Source organism: Ailuropoda melanoleuca, chromosome 16 (genome assembly GCF_002007445.2).
Source record: "Ailuropoda melanoleuca isolate Jingjing chromosome 16, ASM200744v2, whole genome shotgun sequence".
Taxonomy (NCBI): Eukaryota; Metazoa; Chordata; class Mammalia; order Carnivora; family Ursidae; genus Ailuropoda; species Ailuropoda melanoleuca.
This window is the reverse complement of record NC_048233.1, coordinates 298,338-315,784: the sequence shown is the minus strand read 5'-3', so window position 1 is coordinate 315,784 and position 17,447 is coordinate 298,338. Positions and strand designations below refer to the sequence as shown.

At 43.2% G+C, this 17,447-nt stretch overlaps 1 protein-coding gene across 13 annotated transcripts in view; it reads right to left on the bottom strand.

Annotated features, from left to right (window-relative positions):
• MICAL3 (microtubule associated monooxygenase, calponin and LIM domain containing 3) overlaps window positions 1-17,447 on the bottom strand; it is a 276,533-nt gene that overhangs the window by 60,773 nt on the left and 198,313 nt on the right. For all 13 annotated transcript variants that reach the window (XM_034646041.1, XM_034646042.1, XM_034646043.1 and 10 more), the window contains 2 exons: window positions 9,591-9,679; window positions 8,717-8,804 (listed from right to left, as the gene is read on the bottom strand). In XM_034646041.1, the coding sequence (XP_034501932.1) occupies window positions 8,717-8,804; window positions 9,591-9,679 (177 nt within the window). The remainder of the gene's footprint in view (window positions 1-8,716; window positions 8,805-9,590; window positions 9,680-17,447) is intronic.

Here is a 17,447-nt window from a genome sequence, read left to right as displayed (position 1 = left end):
CTTGATCAAGTTTGCTTGACTTCTGTGTGCCAATCTCCTCATCTATAATACGACACTTCCCTCACAAGCTATTGTGCAGATTACATGAGGGCTACACATAAAGCTCCTGGACAAGGCCTAGGACGTAGGAATGCTATGTTATTACCTAGTTATTATCATTACTGTGTGTCTTCCTACATTATTTTCTGTGAGTTACTACAATAAAGACTACGATGTAAATTAACCAGTCTTAATCACATGGGGGAAACGACAGCAGTTAGCATACTTTGAGTTTTAATCTCTATTTTTATTTGAGGAAAAGACTTCAGCAGAGGAGGGGGCTCCCTTGATTATAAGTATAGACAAGCCTTTGGCACAATATTTCCGGCAGCATGGAGAATGGTTGCCAGCTCTCGGCAATACAGCAAAGCCTTTAAGACTTTGGCTATAACTTCTGCAGGCCATCAATTCCGTTACCATACCCCAGACACCGAGGTTACAAAGCCCTGCACTTCTCTGAGGTTACAAAGCCCTGCACTGAGATTTAGACAGCCCTGTGGCCACCTTCCCTGTGTCCCAATATTACTACGCTTTCCTACCAATGCTAATTCCCCAAGAAAGGTGCTTCAGCTAAAAGACAGGCAAACAGCTGGTTTAGGGTAGTTTACATTAGACTAAACTCTAGGAGGGAATATACACTTTTTTTTTTAAAGATTTATTTATTTATTTGAGAGAGAGCTAGAGAGAGTGAGCGAGAGAGCGAGCATGAGCAGGGTGGGGGGCAGGGGAGAGGGACACAGCATCTCAAGCACACTCCATGCTAAGCGTGGAGCCTAACATAGGGCTTGAACTTACGACCATGTGATCATGACCTGACCTAAGCCACAACCAAGAGTCAAGATGCTTAACTGAGTCACCCAGGTGCCCCAAGAATGTTTACTTTTAAAAGAAAAACCTACTAGCTCAAGTATGTCTCTTGTGTAAAATGGTGGGAGGGATTTTACAGGTGGTCTCTCTCTAACCTGATCTTTCTAGATCTTGACTTAGTTCTAGAAAATAGGGAAATAAGAATAAATCAGCTGTTATAGCCCTATTATAATCAGTATCAGCTATTCTTTGGTTAAGGGGTTGAACTCAGTCCAAGAAACCCACTGTGGCTTAGCTTTTGGAGATAAACTCTTCTCTCTAAGGTTCCAAATAGAGTCTACGCTTTTTAGTGTCAGGTTTCACCTCTGAGCAGCTACGGAATGTCAAGAGGATTACCATCCCTGGAATTTACTTTCATAGTATTCCTGGTTTTATTAACCTTGAAAGAACATGAGAATGGAAGGAAAACATTTATTTAGGTCTTGCCAGTGAAACAGCTCCGGTTTTGTCCTGTTTGTTGAGGAAACCAAAACTCACAGGTCCTGAGTTCTTCCGGTGCCTGTAGGTCCTTGCCTGGTAGTGGCAGTCTTAGTAACTGAACTTGGGGTCCTTACCCTTTTAACTGGGTTCAGCTTTTTTAGGGAGGTGGCTCTGATAGAGACCCAGGAACACTAGGACACAGGGTACAGGGAAGGCAGCTTAGGAGAAGCAGGTGGCCCTGGGTGTAAAGTTCTTCTGGTAACAGGGTGACTTACTATGAAATAATTACAAAAGACCTACAATCCCAGGCAAGGACTTAACGAAATAAGACTATGCTACAAGATAACAGTGATAAAATGGCAATAATCCTGGTATTTTACAAAAGTACTGAATAAGGAATTCAATCACTTAATTGGCACACTTGGAATATTTTCATGTGATTAATGCACAATCACAATAAGCTGGGTAAGAAAGCAAGAACAGAGATGAAGGAAACATAAGAGGCCAATAGAAATTGACTCAATTGTAAGAATTTTTCCAGTAATTCTCCTAGCATGGCCCCCAGAGACTCTGTTCTGTAGCCAGGCAGAGCTGGGGCCCTGGACTCCCTTTCTGTTGAAATGTGTTCTCCAAACTCCCCCTTTCATGCTAATGAGGAGCCTCTGAGGGCTAGGAGTCTTCTTCACATTTTTGGAGCCCTCTGACTATACTTGTGCATACAAGTTGGGAGGAAAAGAACAACATCAAAGGCAAGGTCGAGCTTAGTTAGCTTGAGTTAGGGTTTGGGTGTTGGCAGTGACTCAATCTTTTGCCCATTGTCCTTCTTGAAGACCCATAAAACTGCCTCAGAAATATTCAAAATGTTTAAACTACGCAAAGCTATCTGGAAGTTGACCCACAGGAAGTAAAAAAGGAAATGGTGCTCATGTGCCTGGTGAAACCTGGAAGTAATTGAGGGAGAGTCACATGCTGGAGCCCTGCCTGTCTTCTCAGGCGTATGGAAGGTGTTTCTGTGCAAAAGCGTACCCCCTCCAGAACGTATGTGTTGAAGAGACAAGGAGCAATTGTGAAGAAAGAGGCATCAGCAGCCAACAAACACAGCTGAGAATTGTGGGCAGTGACGAGAGAGAGAGAGACAGAGAGAGAGAGAGAAGGAGAGAGGAACACAGCAACCCTATGGCTTAACCTAGACAGGGAGCGCCAATTTGATGTCCCTCCCTCTCACTTCATTATGACTAATCTACTTGTTGGCACTTGCTGGGTGTTTGGCTGGATCTGAGTTCCAAGGTAAGGACTGGTTTTGGAGTCTTGATAAGGTTTTGAAGCTTTGTGAGGATTCTTTCTGAAATCTCTGCCTGGCTGTTCTGTTTAAGACAGCCCTACGTAGGCATTTTTCTTCTCTTTGTACTTCATGGGGGACACTTGTAGGACCTTGATCCTACACGGCGCTGCCTTGCCCTATTTTTCAGTATGAAAATAGAGAGTGGCCCGTTTTCACTGCCTGTACTGCTTCCACGTCTACACCACAGGACTCTCCTCGCCAGTATCTGAATTAGGGACATCTCCAGGGAATTTATGGAAAAAAGAGAGAGAGAGAGAATGGATTTCAAGAAGTTCCAGAAAGAATCCCAAAGGGTTTTGTCCCAAAGGACAAAGGGAATTGTCCAGGGTCTTCACAATGGGTGGCACAGAATCACGTCAGCTGTCACCACCTTCCTGTTAGATGCTTCAGTACTGTTCTACGCAATCCTGGCTCTCCTCCCCTTTATTACTGGGGGATGGGAAAGACAACAGAAGCAAAGATCTAAAATTTGAAAACTATATACATATATCTATCCTTATCGATTCTTAGTCAATTTTCACTATCGCTTATTGCATTCCCCACAGCATTCCCCAAATCCCAATTCTTTTTCTCCCAGCCTTTTGCAGGCACCAGGATATTGACAGACTTATGTCAGAGAAAGGGGAGCAACAGACTAGAGACTTGGGGAGGGGGTGGGAATGAGTACTCAAACTCTCTGCTGGGATAAATTCTGGACCAGCAATGCTCTAAGGATTAAAATGGTACAGTGTTCTGACAGAGCAGAAAGCTATGTAAGGATGCAGACCGTCCTTGACAGGGGAGTCTGGTAATCTAGGACGCTAAGAGAACCCAGCACTCTGCTTCTCTATTCTGCGGGTACGCCTGAGAACTCTGAGTCCTAAGTGGGCTGCTTCTGAGTAGAGCCTTTTGAACAACAGACACCTGATTTCCTAAAGCCATTGGGAGCAGAGTTGGTGCTGAGTGCTCCCCCACCAGGTGCTCTCTTTTGGCCCAATTTAGCACCAAAGCTGGACGGTGCCACTGTGGTCAGCGTGCCAACACGGCATAAGAGGCTACCACTGCTAAGCGTGTGTGAGAAGGCAACAGGCTCATCTGTCCTGGCTTGAGGGTGAGTGGCCAAGCAGAACTGGATATCCCAGCTCAGCATCCAGGTCCCAGCAAAGACAGCATGAAAGAGACATCAGCTGGAGAGAACAGAACAAGAACCTTCAGTGTCACCAGGAGCAAGGTCACTATGCCTTAGGCAAAAGCCTCAAAGCAGAGGAGAGAAACATAACTGCTCCCATTTCCCCAGAGCAGCCTGCCAGAGTCAGGAACAGGAACGCATCTGGCTCCATGACCCCATGGCAGATATGGGCTCCGTGTGAACTTCTATCCCTCCATCTGCTCTAGCCCTCAAGTCCCTCTCGCTGGCTGACTGGATGTGGGGCACAGTTGACGCCTTTCCGCTCTTTTCTATCTCCAGCTGCTACAGAACAAAATGTCTTCTACCACACCAACCCCCATGAACAGAGGCCCTTCTGTTAAGGACAATCTGTATTTTAGGTATAACAACCCATTTCCCCATTTTAATACATCCACACTCTCTCCTGACCCCACCCCAGAAGCCACAGTCCTGAGGCACAATGGCTTCAGGCCCGCTCTTGAGACCTAAGCTAACCCCGTTCCCACCCACCAAACAGGAAATAGGGAAGGAAAAGAAAAACTCAGAAACCTGAAGATTGTTTGGAATTTATTCTCTTAAATAAGAATGGTAACATTTGTTAAAAAAAATTAAAAGCACAACACCTTAGTTTCACAGTAACGGCAAAAACAAAGTTACACAATTAAATTAAAAAAACTCACAAAGAAACACACCAAAAACTCACAGCACAGATTAAAAACAAGGGCAAAAGTAAAGGCTTTAGGGAAGGCCAGAAGCGGACAGGTGATGCGTTCCTTGGCACAGCGCGTCCTCCCCTGCTATGACGTCTTTGTACCACCGCCGTGGGAAACTGGCTGGCTGCCACCACCCTCACCTCTACTCTTACCTCCATCCCAAACTGAATGGCCCAGGAAAATGGGAACCCCTTAATCCACTGGTCAGGCCTTCAAGGCCATGCTGAGCCCCATTTAGGAGGGACTAAGAACGGCCCACTGCCCTACAGAGACACACCGAACACCAGGAGACAGAAGAAAGCTGGAGTATCTAACCCAGTGTGACTGATGCATGTGCCTGGAAGCAAAAGAGAGGGAAAGGTGGAGGGTCCTGCCTCTGTGTGGCAGTCCGCAAGCAACAGAACCTCTGTTTTCCTAGTTTGCTCCTCAATCAACTTTCTGAGGTCGGGGGCTGTGTACTGCTCATCTTCTGAAATACCCACCCCCCCCAAAGTCTCCACCTCCACACGTGTGCTGGCCTGCTCTGTTCCCTCCAAACTGTGACCTAAGCCAGGCCAGCGGCATGGTTCCCCACTGGAAAAGCTCCCATGGTTTCCGGAACCAAGGAAGAAGCTTCAGAAACAGCTTTATTATTATGGTTATAATTATTTAGGACACAATATATAAATATTTATTTGTATATATGAAATTACACCTATATAAATATACATGTGTATATGTATAAATATTTACACATCGCCATCAAACTATGACTCTTTTTTTTTTTTTCGAACTACAACTCTTGGGGGAGTTAAGCTGGATTGCACAATTCACTTAGCTCTACTAAGAGGTTTTCCAGAAATGCCTGTAAGGGAAGAGGGGTTGGGAAGCAGTGAGATTTCCTAACTTCGTCCTGACAGGCAGGAACCCCAGGATTGCAAGGAATTCCTTGTATCGCATGGCTATTCTGGCCCATTTAGCACCCAAACCATAAAACTTAATGGTGACCATGCAAGGTTGTCTAGGGACAGGGAGCAGGTGCCTGCCTCTTGTTAACTGCTAGGTGGCTTTTAAAGTTAAGACTGTCATTTCCATCCCATCTCTGTTGCCTGGACTACAAGAAAAGCTCTTTCTTCTCTTCTCTTATGACTTCCCATAAGCTTTATGCTTCATTTTTGATTATCCTCTACATGAAATGTAAAGAGGATTCTTCTAAGCAAAGAAAGGATCTAAAAACCTGCAACTGAGGGTCTTCTGTCCAAGGAGAAAGTATCTCATCTGGGGTTTTTCTTTCTCTACCTGTTGTTGTCCCAACTTTTCTTAAAGTCAGGGCAGGTACTAGGAGGCCAGGGTAGATAATCTGTGCCAGGTCCACTAATCTATAGCAGTAAGTATAAGAAGCTTGGAAACAAGGCATTTACAGATTTTGGAACAGAAAAGAGGGTTTCTATATTAAAAGCACATTATAAACAACAGTACTGTAAACAACATTGTCCTCCAAACACTAAATTAGCAGCAGTTACAGATTAGGTTAGCAGAGAGAGACAACACTGCAAAGCAGGCCTGGAGTAGGTTCTTTCAACTTACGAGTTGTTTGGTTTTTTGGCAACAGCAGTAATTTTGGCATAAGGGGAAAAGCGCATAAGGGAAAGAGGGCACTGCCACAAATACAGAGCAAACACATGGTAGGGTTAAGTGCAGCTACGGCCATAGCTTTTCCAGCTCTGCCTTCTGGGAGATATGGGTATAGAAGGATGGATTATTTATACACAGTGAGATCAAGTTCATTCATTTACAGCTTCTTCTTGTCTAGAGTGCAGGAGAGGACATGTTCCATGGATCTGGGTTAATGACTGCTATCAAGGACACATATTCTGGAACCCTGAAATACCTGAGTTTTTCTGAAGCTTTTCAAAAGGAAATTCCAGTTAACCATTCAAAGCTTTAGTTTGGGATTTAAAGAAAGATATCCCTATCAAAAGGAAAAAAAAGAAATATACTTCATGCCAACTATAAAATACCACCCATAATTCTGTTCCTTTTCTATAGAGGCTAGCAAGAATTAAGACACCTCATGGGGAAGTGCTGGAGCTTTGGGGCATGTTTAGACTCAGGGCTGTCATCTTCAAAAGCTCAAGTCCCTAGAGGCAGATGCTAACTGAACCCCATTAGCCCTAAGCCGCCTTAAAGTATGAGGGGGGGCACTGTCTGCCTCATTCATATTAGGGATTCAAGCAGGGATTCTTTTGGGATGCACACCTTGAATCCCTTGTGCTAGAACAGGCAAGTCACCTTCAGAATCACGAACCACAGGGGCTGAGACACCCTCAGGGATTTGATTCTTTCTTGCTTGAGTCTTTGTTAACATTGTTAAACTCTTCTCTCCTTGCTCTGTAGAATATTTTTCTCCTTCTCTATGGAAACTTTAAATCCATTAGGCCTTCAAACTTGACAGTAAGAATGGCAAACTGAACCACATGGGAAAGTGAACAAACTTGGCTTGCTCAGAAATGACCTGAACTTCTTGTGTTTAAGTTTTTAAAAAGAATATTCTGTCCTTGTTACCCAAAAAGAAAGCTTCATTTCTCTGAGTTGTTTTTTTTTTTTTACTGAGTAGCCAAGTTCCTTGGGAAATCCACGTCCGCTGGAACAAGGCCCAGACTGATGAGGGGGTGCTCTCATCTGGTCAAATGCACACTCTAGACCCCAGATCCGAAGTCTCTGTCTAGACCCCTTTGCTGACTTTTTGCTACCAGCACTTCCCCCTGGTGCTCTGGAATTGTCAACTACGAAAGGCTGTCAGCATTTCATGGGAAAGACAGAGTATAAAGGGTTTCGAAGCTATAGGTTTCAAACTCATTCGTGGCTTAAACATTGCTATAAAACGTTGGGCCAATTCACAGAGCACTTAAAAAGCTTCCCTGGATTTTAGTTAGGGCACACACAGAAGCAGGAGCCGAATTCACCTAGCTCGGCTGGGGTTTGCTGGGTCTTAGCCTCCAAATCACTGCCCTCTCTGGGCACATTCTCCCTTTCTCTAATTCTTAAGCACAGGGAAAGAAGCAACTTTGAAAACCTCTCATTTGAAAGTGGAGTGGATAATTCTTCTCTTTTCCCACTACGGAAATTTCACTACCAACTCCTTCTCCACAGTTTCTAGCATTAGCTGATAATCTTTAGTTGTTATATGATAATTTTGATGAGTTTGTAAATGGCTGCTTGAGATCTATCTGCTGTGAAAGACAGAAGAAGTGTGAGGAGCAGAAACACGGCCCTGTTGACCTCCTCTCTCACCTACACAATGACCCTGGGTTGGGTTGTATACAGTCTGTGGCTGCACTGGGGGTACTGGGACCACCCAGCAGTTTGTAGAACTGGGGACACATCTCACAGGCTGGCTTGACGCGGAGCAGAGAGAGGCAATTTTAAGGAAAAAACTACAATTCTTCACAACAAACTTAATGTCCATGAGCCCATGAGCTAAAAACCAGAATAAATGTGTTTTCAGAGGTAGGGATAGTGTCATTCACTTCCTGACACAAGGAAATGATTCGTGGAAATGGAAGGAATTAGGGTTTGCTCCTCATTAGAAGTTCAAATGCCCCAAAGTGATTAGGACAGGGCATGACCTATAGTGGTTACACGTCAAACAGAAGAGCAGTGTCGGCTTATGTAGATACCTAAATAGGGAGTCGGATGCAAGAATGTCAAGTTTAGGTGAACATAAATACAGCTCATGGGGCCTTATTACAATTCCATGCTGTCTGAGGAGTCCAAAACAAGAACGCCCTGTGACTCTGGAAAGCAGCCTGTTCTGAATTCCTGATTACCTGGACGGGGCCTGGACCAACCACCCCAGCGTGTCTTCTGGGTGTGGACAGGCTCCAGGCTCCAGCAACAATACTCTGAGATTTTGAATAGACATTACTGAAGCTCAGGTGATACCGCTTACCAGATGGCGCCCCTACTGGCTCACGGTCTGCCAGCGAAACTCCCCTCTGATTTGTACCAGCACCTCCGACAGGCCATAGAGAAAGGGGACTCCAAATGCAAGCAGCTGGCACATGAAAAAGGAGTCCAAAGGGTTTTGGGCCACTTGATGCCCAATCGAAGAAATGTTGCTTTGGAGGTGCTGGCTCATCCCCTTGGCCTTGTCACAGAGGCCGAGAGAGTGACGGACCACCCAGCCAAACAAGGAAGTGAGGCTACCTGGAGTTCTCTCAGCAGGGCTGGCGACGGCGCTGGCCCGTCCGTTTGTGTCCACAGGGGGGCCATCCTGCAGGGCTTCTCTGGCTTCCTAGGAAAGTCCGCAAGAAGAAGAGTGACTGACCGAAGCACTCAAATCTCAGAAGGCAAGGGCCCCTGTCTGGCTAGTTTGCTGCTCTCACCAGTCAACCCAGACTGTATTTCTCACACGGTCAGTATTCCTTTAAAAATCCAGGACATAGTTCATGGGGAAATCACCAGGAGTCAAAAATCTAGGTCCACCTTGGAATACCTTTCCTTTCCCCACAAGTCCCTCTGCAGTCAAACAAAAGCCTCTCTAGGACACGTTAGTAAGCCTGCGTGCTGACAAGGTAATGTCCTGTAGTGAAGGGAACACCCGGTTCACCTTGACAAAGACAAGTGGAGGAGTTACCTTCATTAAAAAAAAGAAAAAAAAAAGCAAAAAGGGTACTTAGATAAAAAATTCACAGAATAAAGAAAGTTAAAGGAATTGACAAGCAGAGCAGATTGTTTACAGCCAAGTTCCTTTGCAGGGTGTCCTTCTCTCAGAAAGATGCTTATTTACAATGACTAAAGTCTTCTTTTATATAGAGTAAACAGAAGGGTCTAACATAGTCTCTCAAATCCAACTCAGGGCGTGAATGGAACATTAGCTCAGTGAAATGCAACATCAAGATTATACTTGAAAAGTTGGTTTCCTCCCCAGTTGAACTATGACCGTCTCTCAGGCCCCTCCCGTACACAAGAAAGGCAATTCAGTGGCCATTTAGTGGACCCGGCCAAACACACCCTCACCTGTCACCATGCTAAAATGCACCTGCTGCTTCTGCCCCACTTACAGATGGATCACCATTACCTTTCCAGAGAGAGGAGCCACTGCCGGTCTCTTCCTCTGTGCAGAGCCGGAGAGTCGGTAACAGTAGTGTGGTTTGCAGTAGAATTTACCTGTAGGCAGCAAGAGGCAGGGGAAAAGGAAGTGAGTGAGACCCTTAATTCTGAACTTGACTCCTTGGTCTTCGCACACTCCTGTCTATCTCCTCTACCCACTGGGCACTGTCACCACTGCCCAGGCTTCTTGTACAGGGAGGCCAAGCCCTCCCTATAAACTTTGATTTCAGCCCTCCTCTCCCCTTTGCCCGAAGGGGGAGGGGGTCTCTTTTAGATATGTGAAGGCCATTGAGCCATCACCCAATCAGTGCCCAGAGCAAAGCAGTGAAGCTTGCATGGCAGGGCCAGTGAACAAAGTGGCAGTGTGTGCAGAACAAAGATGTGGTCACATGGAAAGCTGGGAGTAGCATTTCTGGGGAAACCAAGAATGAACCTAAGCACAGGGTGGAGGCGAGAAGGCTGCAGGGAGTGGGGCAGCATTGAGCACTGGCTCTGACAGGACCCCCTCTGCTGCTCCCCTCTCCCACAACCATCCACAAGCAAGCCTTATGACCCGTTAGTGGGTCAGGATCAGCATTAAAAAACAATACAGAAGCAAATCAAACAATCCTGCAATGGACTATGAATAGAATGAAGCAGAATAAAATTCATTAAAGTGCACAGTGGCATAATCAGAGTTAAGTATTAGTCCTTACAGCTTTTATGTGTCTATACATGTTTATTGAGTCCTAATGTAACATGTATATTCTTTTGCAGGTGTGGTCCAAAGTTTGAAAAACAATGATCTTGGCTTTTCCCATGACACCGGTAGTGGGAGTCAGTCACAAAGGGTCATTTTTTCCTGGCTCTCTCCTTACTGCCACTTTAAAGAGCCAAGCCTTCTGAAAATTAAAGGACAGACCCTATTATAGAAACTGTTGAAACAGGAGTAATCCCATTTATCCTTTTCATTTGCAGAGGGTACTCTTTTGACAAATGAACTTTTCTGTTCTCAAAGTTAAAATAAGAGAACCTAACCAGAAAACCAATAAAAAAAGTCAATGACAATGAAGGGTTGGCTTTTTGAAAAGATAAACAAAATTGACAAGCCTGTCCTATACTAATTCTGAAAAACAGAAGACTAAAATAAGTAAAATCAGAAAGAGGAGATGTTACAACTCATACCACAGAAATACAAAGGATCATGAGAAGCTACTGGGTATAATTATACACTAGCAAGCTGGATAACCTAGAAGAATTTAACACAGTCCTAAAAACATATAACATACCAAGACTGAATCATGAAGACAGAGAAAATCTGAATAGAACAATACTAAGTAAGGAGAGTGAATCAGTAATCAAAACCCTTCCCAAACAGAAAAGTCCAGGACCAGATGGCTTCACTGGTGAATTCCACCTAACATTTAAAGAAGAATTAGAAGCAATCCTTCTCAAACTCTTCCAAAATGTTAAACAGGAGGGAATACTGCCAAACTTATATTACAATGACAACATTACCCTGATACCACAGCCAGATAAGGACATGACAAGAAAAGAAAATTACAGACCAATATCCCTGATGAACACAGATGCAAAAATTCTCAACAAAATACTAGCAAACCCAGTTCAACAGCACATTAAAACAATCATTCACCACAAGTAAGTGGGATTTATCCCTGGGATACAGGATGTTTCAATATACACAAATCAATAAATGTGATACACCACATGAACAGAATGAAAGATAAAAATTATGTGATCTCAAGGGATGCGGAGAAAGCATTTGACAAAGTGTAACACCCTTTCATGATAAAAAGACTCAACAGACTGGGTTACAGAAGTAACATATCTCAGTACAAGAAAGACCATATACAACAAACCCACAGCCAACATCATTCTCAAAGGTGAAAGGTTGAAAACTTTTCCTCTCAGATTTGGAACGCAAGGATGCCCACTCTCACCACTCCTATTCAACAAAGTACCAAAAGTCCTAGCCAGAGTAATCATGTAAGAGAAAGAATAAAAGGAATCCAAATAAGAAAGGAATAAAACTGTCTTTGTTTGAAGATGATATAACCTTACATTAGAAAATCCTAGACTAGACTCCACGGAAGTACAACCAGAACTAATCAGTAATTCAGTAAAATTGCAGGACACAAAATCAACACATAGAAAGCAATTGTTTCTATACATTCACAACAAAAGATCTGAAAAAGTAAAGAAAACAATCCCATTCACACTAGCATCAAGAAAATACTTAGGAATAAATGTAATCAAGGAAGTGAAAGATCAACACACTGAAAACTACAAGACCTTGATAAAAGAAACTGAAGAAGATACAAACAAATGGAAAGATATCCATGTTTGTGGATCGAAGAATTAATATTGTAAAAATGTCCATATTACCCAAAACCACGTATAGATTCAATCCAATTTCTATCAAAATTCTAATGGCATTTTTCACAGAAACAGAAAAAAACAATCCTAAAATTTGTATGGAGCCACAAAAGCTGAATAGCTAATTAGGGCAATACTGAGAAAGAAGAACAAAGCCAGAGGCATCATACTTCCTGAATTCAAACTATATCACAAAGCTATAGTAATCAACATAGCATACAATACTGGCATAAAAACAGACACACAGAACAATGGGACACCCAGAAATAAACCCCAGTTTGAGAAGGGAGCCAAGCATACTTGATGGGGAAAGGACGGTCTCTTCTATAAATAGTGTTGGGAAAACTGGACAACCATATGCAGAAGAATGAAAATGGACCTCTATCTCATACTGCTCACAAAAACGAGCTTGAAATGGATTAAAGATTTAAGTGTAAGGCCTGAAACCACAAAACTACAAGAAAACTGGGGAAAAGCTCCTTGACACTGGTCTCGGCAGTGATTTCCTAGATATGACAGCAAAAGCACAAGCAATAGAGGCAAAATCTATAGAAGTGGGACTATATCAAAGTAAAAAGCTTCTGCACAGTAAAAGAAACAATCAACAAAATGAAAAGGCAATATTTCTCCCTACTGAATGGGAGAAAATATTTGCAAATCATATATCTGACAAGGGGTTCATATCCAAATATATACAGAACTCATACAACTCAACAGCAAAAAAACTAACAACCTGATTAAAAAATGGGCAGATCTGAAGAGACAGTTTTCCAAAAAAGACATGCAAATGTCCAACGAGTAGAAGAAAAGGTGCTCAACATTACTAGTCATTAGGGAAATGCAAATCAAAACTACAGGATATCCCCTCACACCACTTATAATGGCTATCATCAAAAAGAGAAGAATTACGTGTTGGTAATGGTGTGGAGAAAAGGGAACCCTAATGCACCTCTGGTGGGAATGTAAATTGGTGCAGCCCCTATGGACAACAGTATGGAGGTTTCACAATAAATGAAAACTACAACCACCACGTGATCCAGCAATCCCACTTCTGGGTAGATACTCAAGTTGAAAATCAGCATCTCGTAGAGTTATCTGCACTCCCATGTTCATGACAGCATTACAACAGCCAAAATATGGAAATAACCTTAAGTGTCTGTCAGTGAATGAATGGATAAAAAAGATGTGGTACATATACACAAGAGAATATTATTCAGCTATGAGAAAGAAGGAAATCCTACCATTTGTAATAACTTGGATGGACCCTGAAGGTACTATGCTAAGTGAAGTGAAGTCAGATAGTGAAAGACAAACTCTGTATGATCTCACTTGTATATGGAATCTAAAAATAACCAACTCAGGGGCGCCTGGGTGGCTCAGTCATTAAGCATCTGCCTTTGGCTCAGGGCGTGATCCTGGAGTTCTGGGATCGAGCCCCACGTCAGGCTCTTCCGCTGGGGGCCTGCTTCTTTCTCTCCCACTCCTCCTGCTTGTGTTCCCTCTCTCACTGGCTGTCTCTCTCTGTCAAATGAATAAATAAAATCTTAAAAATAACCAACTCAGAGAAACAGAGAGCAGAATGGTGGTTGCCAGGGTTAAGGGGTGGGGAACATGACAAGATACTGGTCAAAGGGTACAGACTTCCAGATATAAGATTAATAAGCTCAGGGATCTAATGTATGGCTTGGTTAACCATACTGCATTATATACCTGAATGTTGCTAAGAAAATGGACCTTAAAAGTTCTCACCACAGGGGCACCTGAGTGGCTCAGTCAGCTGGGCATTTGACTCTTAATTTCGGCCTGGGTTGTGATCGCAGGGTCATGAGATCGAGCCTTGGACTGGACTCTGTGCTCAGCGGAGCAGGGCAGGGAGGGTGTCTGCTTGAGATTCTCTTTCTCCCTCCCCCACCACTCGCGGGTACACATAAGTGCGTGCTCTCTCCCAAAAAAAGACAGGCAGACAGACAGACAGACAGAAAGAGATCTTTAAAAAAAGAAAAAATTCTCACCACAAAAAAGGATTAAGAACTATGTGATAGGATGGAGATGGCACGTAATACTATGATGGTAACCATTTTACAGTTTTTATAAAAGTATAAATCAGCACCCTGTACACCTTAAACTTACATACTGTTACGTGTCAATTGTATCTCAATAAAGTAGGGAAAAAAAGGGGAGGGTGTAAAAATCAAAGGAAATAAAGGTAAGATGGCCTTCTTTCTTTTTCAGAGATGGTGCTCTGATTACTACATCCTTCCTCTTTTCCTTCAAAGTGACTGACTTCTGTATTTTTTTTTTTAATTTTTTTTTTAAGATTTTATTTATTCATTTGACAGAGAGAGAGACAGCCAGTGAGAGAGGGAACACAAGCAGGAGGAGTGGGAGAGAAAGAAGCAGGCTCCCTGCGGAAGAGCCTGATGTGGGGCTCGATCCCAGAACTCCAGGATCACGCCCTGAGCCGAAGGCAGACGCTTAACGACTGAGCCACCCAGGTGCCCCTGACTTCTGTCTTCTTTTACCTGTACCTGCCTCCCAACACTGACTAAATCTTTTAGAAAAATATAGTCTATGGATTTCATAATTTCAAATAATAGTCATATACATGGCATATTTTTCTGAAACAGAATTTCCCACTAGCTATTGGCACTTAACCAGAACTCAGAGACATTACATCTACTGTCAGGAAAACAATGATAGCCAAAGGACCATCAATCTCACTGCTGATTTCTCTATGAGGGGAGTTGAATCATGGGTTGTTTTTTTCAGCTTAGATATAATCTCTTTTTACAATCTGTAATAAACCATTTCATTTTTGTGAATTTTTTAAAAAAGATTTTATTTATTTATTAGAGAGCGCACAAGCAAGGGGAGCAGCAGAGGGAGAAGGCTCCCCACTGAGCAGGGAGCCTGACGCCAGCCGCGATCCCAGGACGCTGGGATCGTGACCTAAGCCTAAGGCAGATGCTTAACTGACTGAGCCCCAGGCCGCCCCTCACTTTTGTGAATTTTGGCTAAGATAAAATGTAATTAGGGCAAGACAAAATTTATTAGTGGTCAGATCACATACTACTTTTTTGTCTGTTTTGTATCTTACTCTTTAAAGAATGCTCCTTCCTCCTCCATGTGATCCTGATGGGCCATCAACCGTGTGGCCTAACATTATCCACCACAGGAATAAACATATGACCCATATAGGTCAGACTATCCCCTTTCCTTCCAGCCCACTCCGGGATACAGCCTGTGGCTAAGTCAGGCTAACCAGAGCCATTCTGGGGGATGCTCAGGGATGGTGAGACAGAAGAGGCAGCCTTTCTCTGAGAATGCTATCTACAAGGAAGATATAAATCTAATGCTTCAACTTTAATCTGACTTGGGTTTCTATTATTTATTACCAAGTCTTGTTTATTATAGTATCAGAAAACTACAGTTATAGCTACTTTCATTCCTTTCTTCTATTTTTTTCCTGCATTAGTTTGCTTTTTTCTACTAAAGTAGAATCCTAGGTTTTAAAATACAACTCAATAGGCTAAACTCCAGGGAGTCCTCATTGAATTCTGCTATAGTATCCTAAATTAATAAAGAAAAGAGGCTTAGGTTTCAAAACAAGTCCCAAACCTAACCAAAAGGTAATTTTCAAGAAAAGTCCAGAAAATTGTTTTCTCTAAAAATGCAGTATAATGTGATGGAAGGAACATGAGCACTGAAGTCAGATCTCAGTTTAAATACCGTCTCAACCACTCAATAGCCATGTGAACTATTTAGCGTTTTGAAACGTGTTTCTTCATGAGGAATATGAAGCTACTACTCATAGGGTGAGATAAGTAAATGAGAGGTCACGTTATGTGTTGCAGGTACTCAGTTCATGTATCTCCTCAAACCCCTTCCCAAGCTCAACTTGATGGTACTTTTTGCTTCTTAGAGTAATAACAAAAAGAGCTAACGTTTATCTAATATTTACCACGTGCCAGATACTATCATAACTATTATAACACCTACCAGCTCATTTAGTCCTCAGAACTCAATAAGGTAGATATTGTTACTCTCCACCTTTCTCCAGGTGCGGCACAGAGGGGTTAAGCAACCTGCCCAAAGTGTCCCCTACTCTGTAAATCTCACAGAGGATTGAACCTAGGCAGCTTGGCTCCAAAGTCTATACCTTTAGTCACTACATTATGATGCCTGTCTGAGTGAGTGCATACAGCCACACTAATGTTATAAACTAACCACAAATTATGGTTGATTCTGTCAAGCCACTGATTTTAGACGGTCCAAATAAATTAAATCTTAATTAAATACGGGAGTGACTGGAAAAAGAAACTGAAGGGAAACAAATGACTGAAGGGCAAGCTTAAGGCATAATGGGTCATGACTCATTCATTCAACAGCTCACTGAATGCTGTCATAGGACAGGTACTAATCTAAACACTGAGAATGCTCCAGTCGAGAAGACAGACTAGCTTCTGCTTGGATAGAGCAGACAATGTGTGAATAAGTATCAGGTAGTGCTGAGTACCACAGATCGGGAGGTCTGCAAATGCCTCTCTGAGGAGGGGCTATGTAAACGAAGCTGTGAATGACAAGAAGCCCACTCTGTAAAGATCAAGGGGAAGTGCATTCCAGGAGAGGAGACAGCTAGTGCAAAGTCCTAAGGTAGCAGAGCCTAATCAGGTTTATGAAATGGAAAGAAACCAGTGTGGCAGGCGTACAGCTAGCTAGGGGACAGCTGGCAGCAGAGAGGAAATGTAGGCCAGGGTAGACAAGCGAAGCTCTCAGCCTGAGCGGATTCTATTTGTACTGCAGCAGACAGTAAGAGTACAAAGCAGGAGGCTGGAAAGATCTGATTTACATCTTTTAAGATCCCTCTGTTGCTTTGAGGAAGCAGACTGTAGGGGGCAATGGTGGAGGCAGGGAGACCAGCAGTCCCGGTGGAAGATGTAGAGGGTGGTCAGGGTAGTACTTGAAGAGACAGAGCGCAGTGGACTGTTTCAGGCTTGTCTCTACTGATGGAGGCCCTTCACAGCCACCTTAGCAGGTAGTGGGTTTTCTCTCCTTCAGATGACAGGGAAAGACTTGACATACTGTCTGATTTAGAGTCCTTGTCTTACGAGTTGGCAGTTGAAAATAAGCTAGTATTTGGCGAGAGAAAGAGGAGCTTAGTTAGGGCAGACGACATCCTTTTAAAAGAGCTGAAGGGAAGACTAATTAGGGACAAGGGTAAAACATGGATATTTCTCTGAAGAGTAAGATTCTCAATTTGCCAGTGTGGAGCTGACACGGGCCCAGAGTCACTAATCCCAGAATGTCTGACCTGGAAGGGATCCCAGAGGTCATTTAATACAAAGCAGCACTTACTAGTTTTGTGTGAACTTGAACAAGGAACTTACGACTTCTCTGAATTTGCTTTCCTGATTTGTAAAATTGCAATAATAAAACTAGTTACTGTATA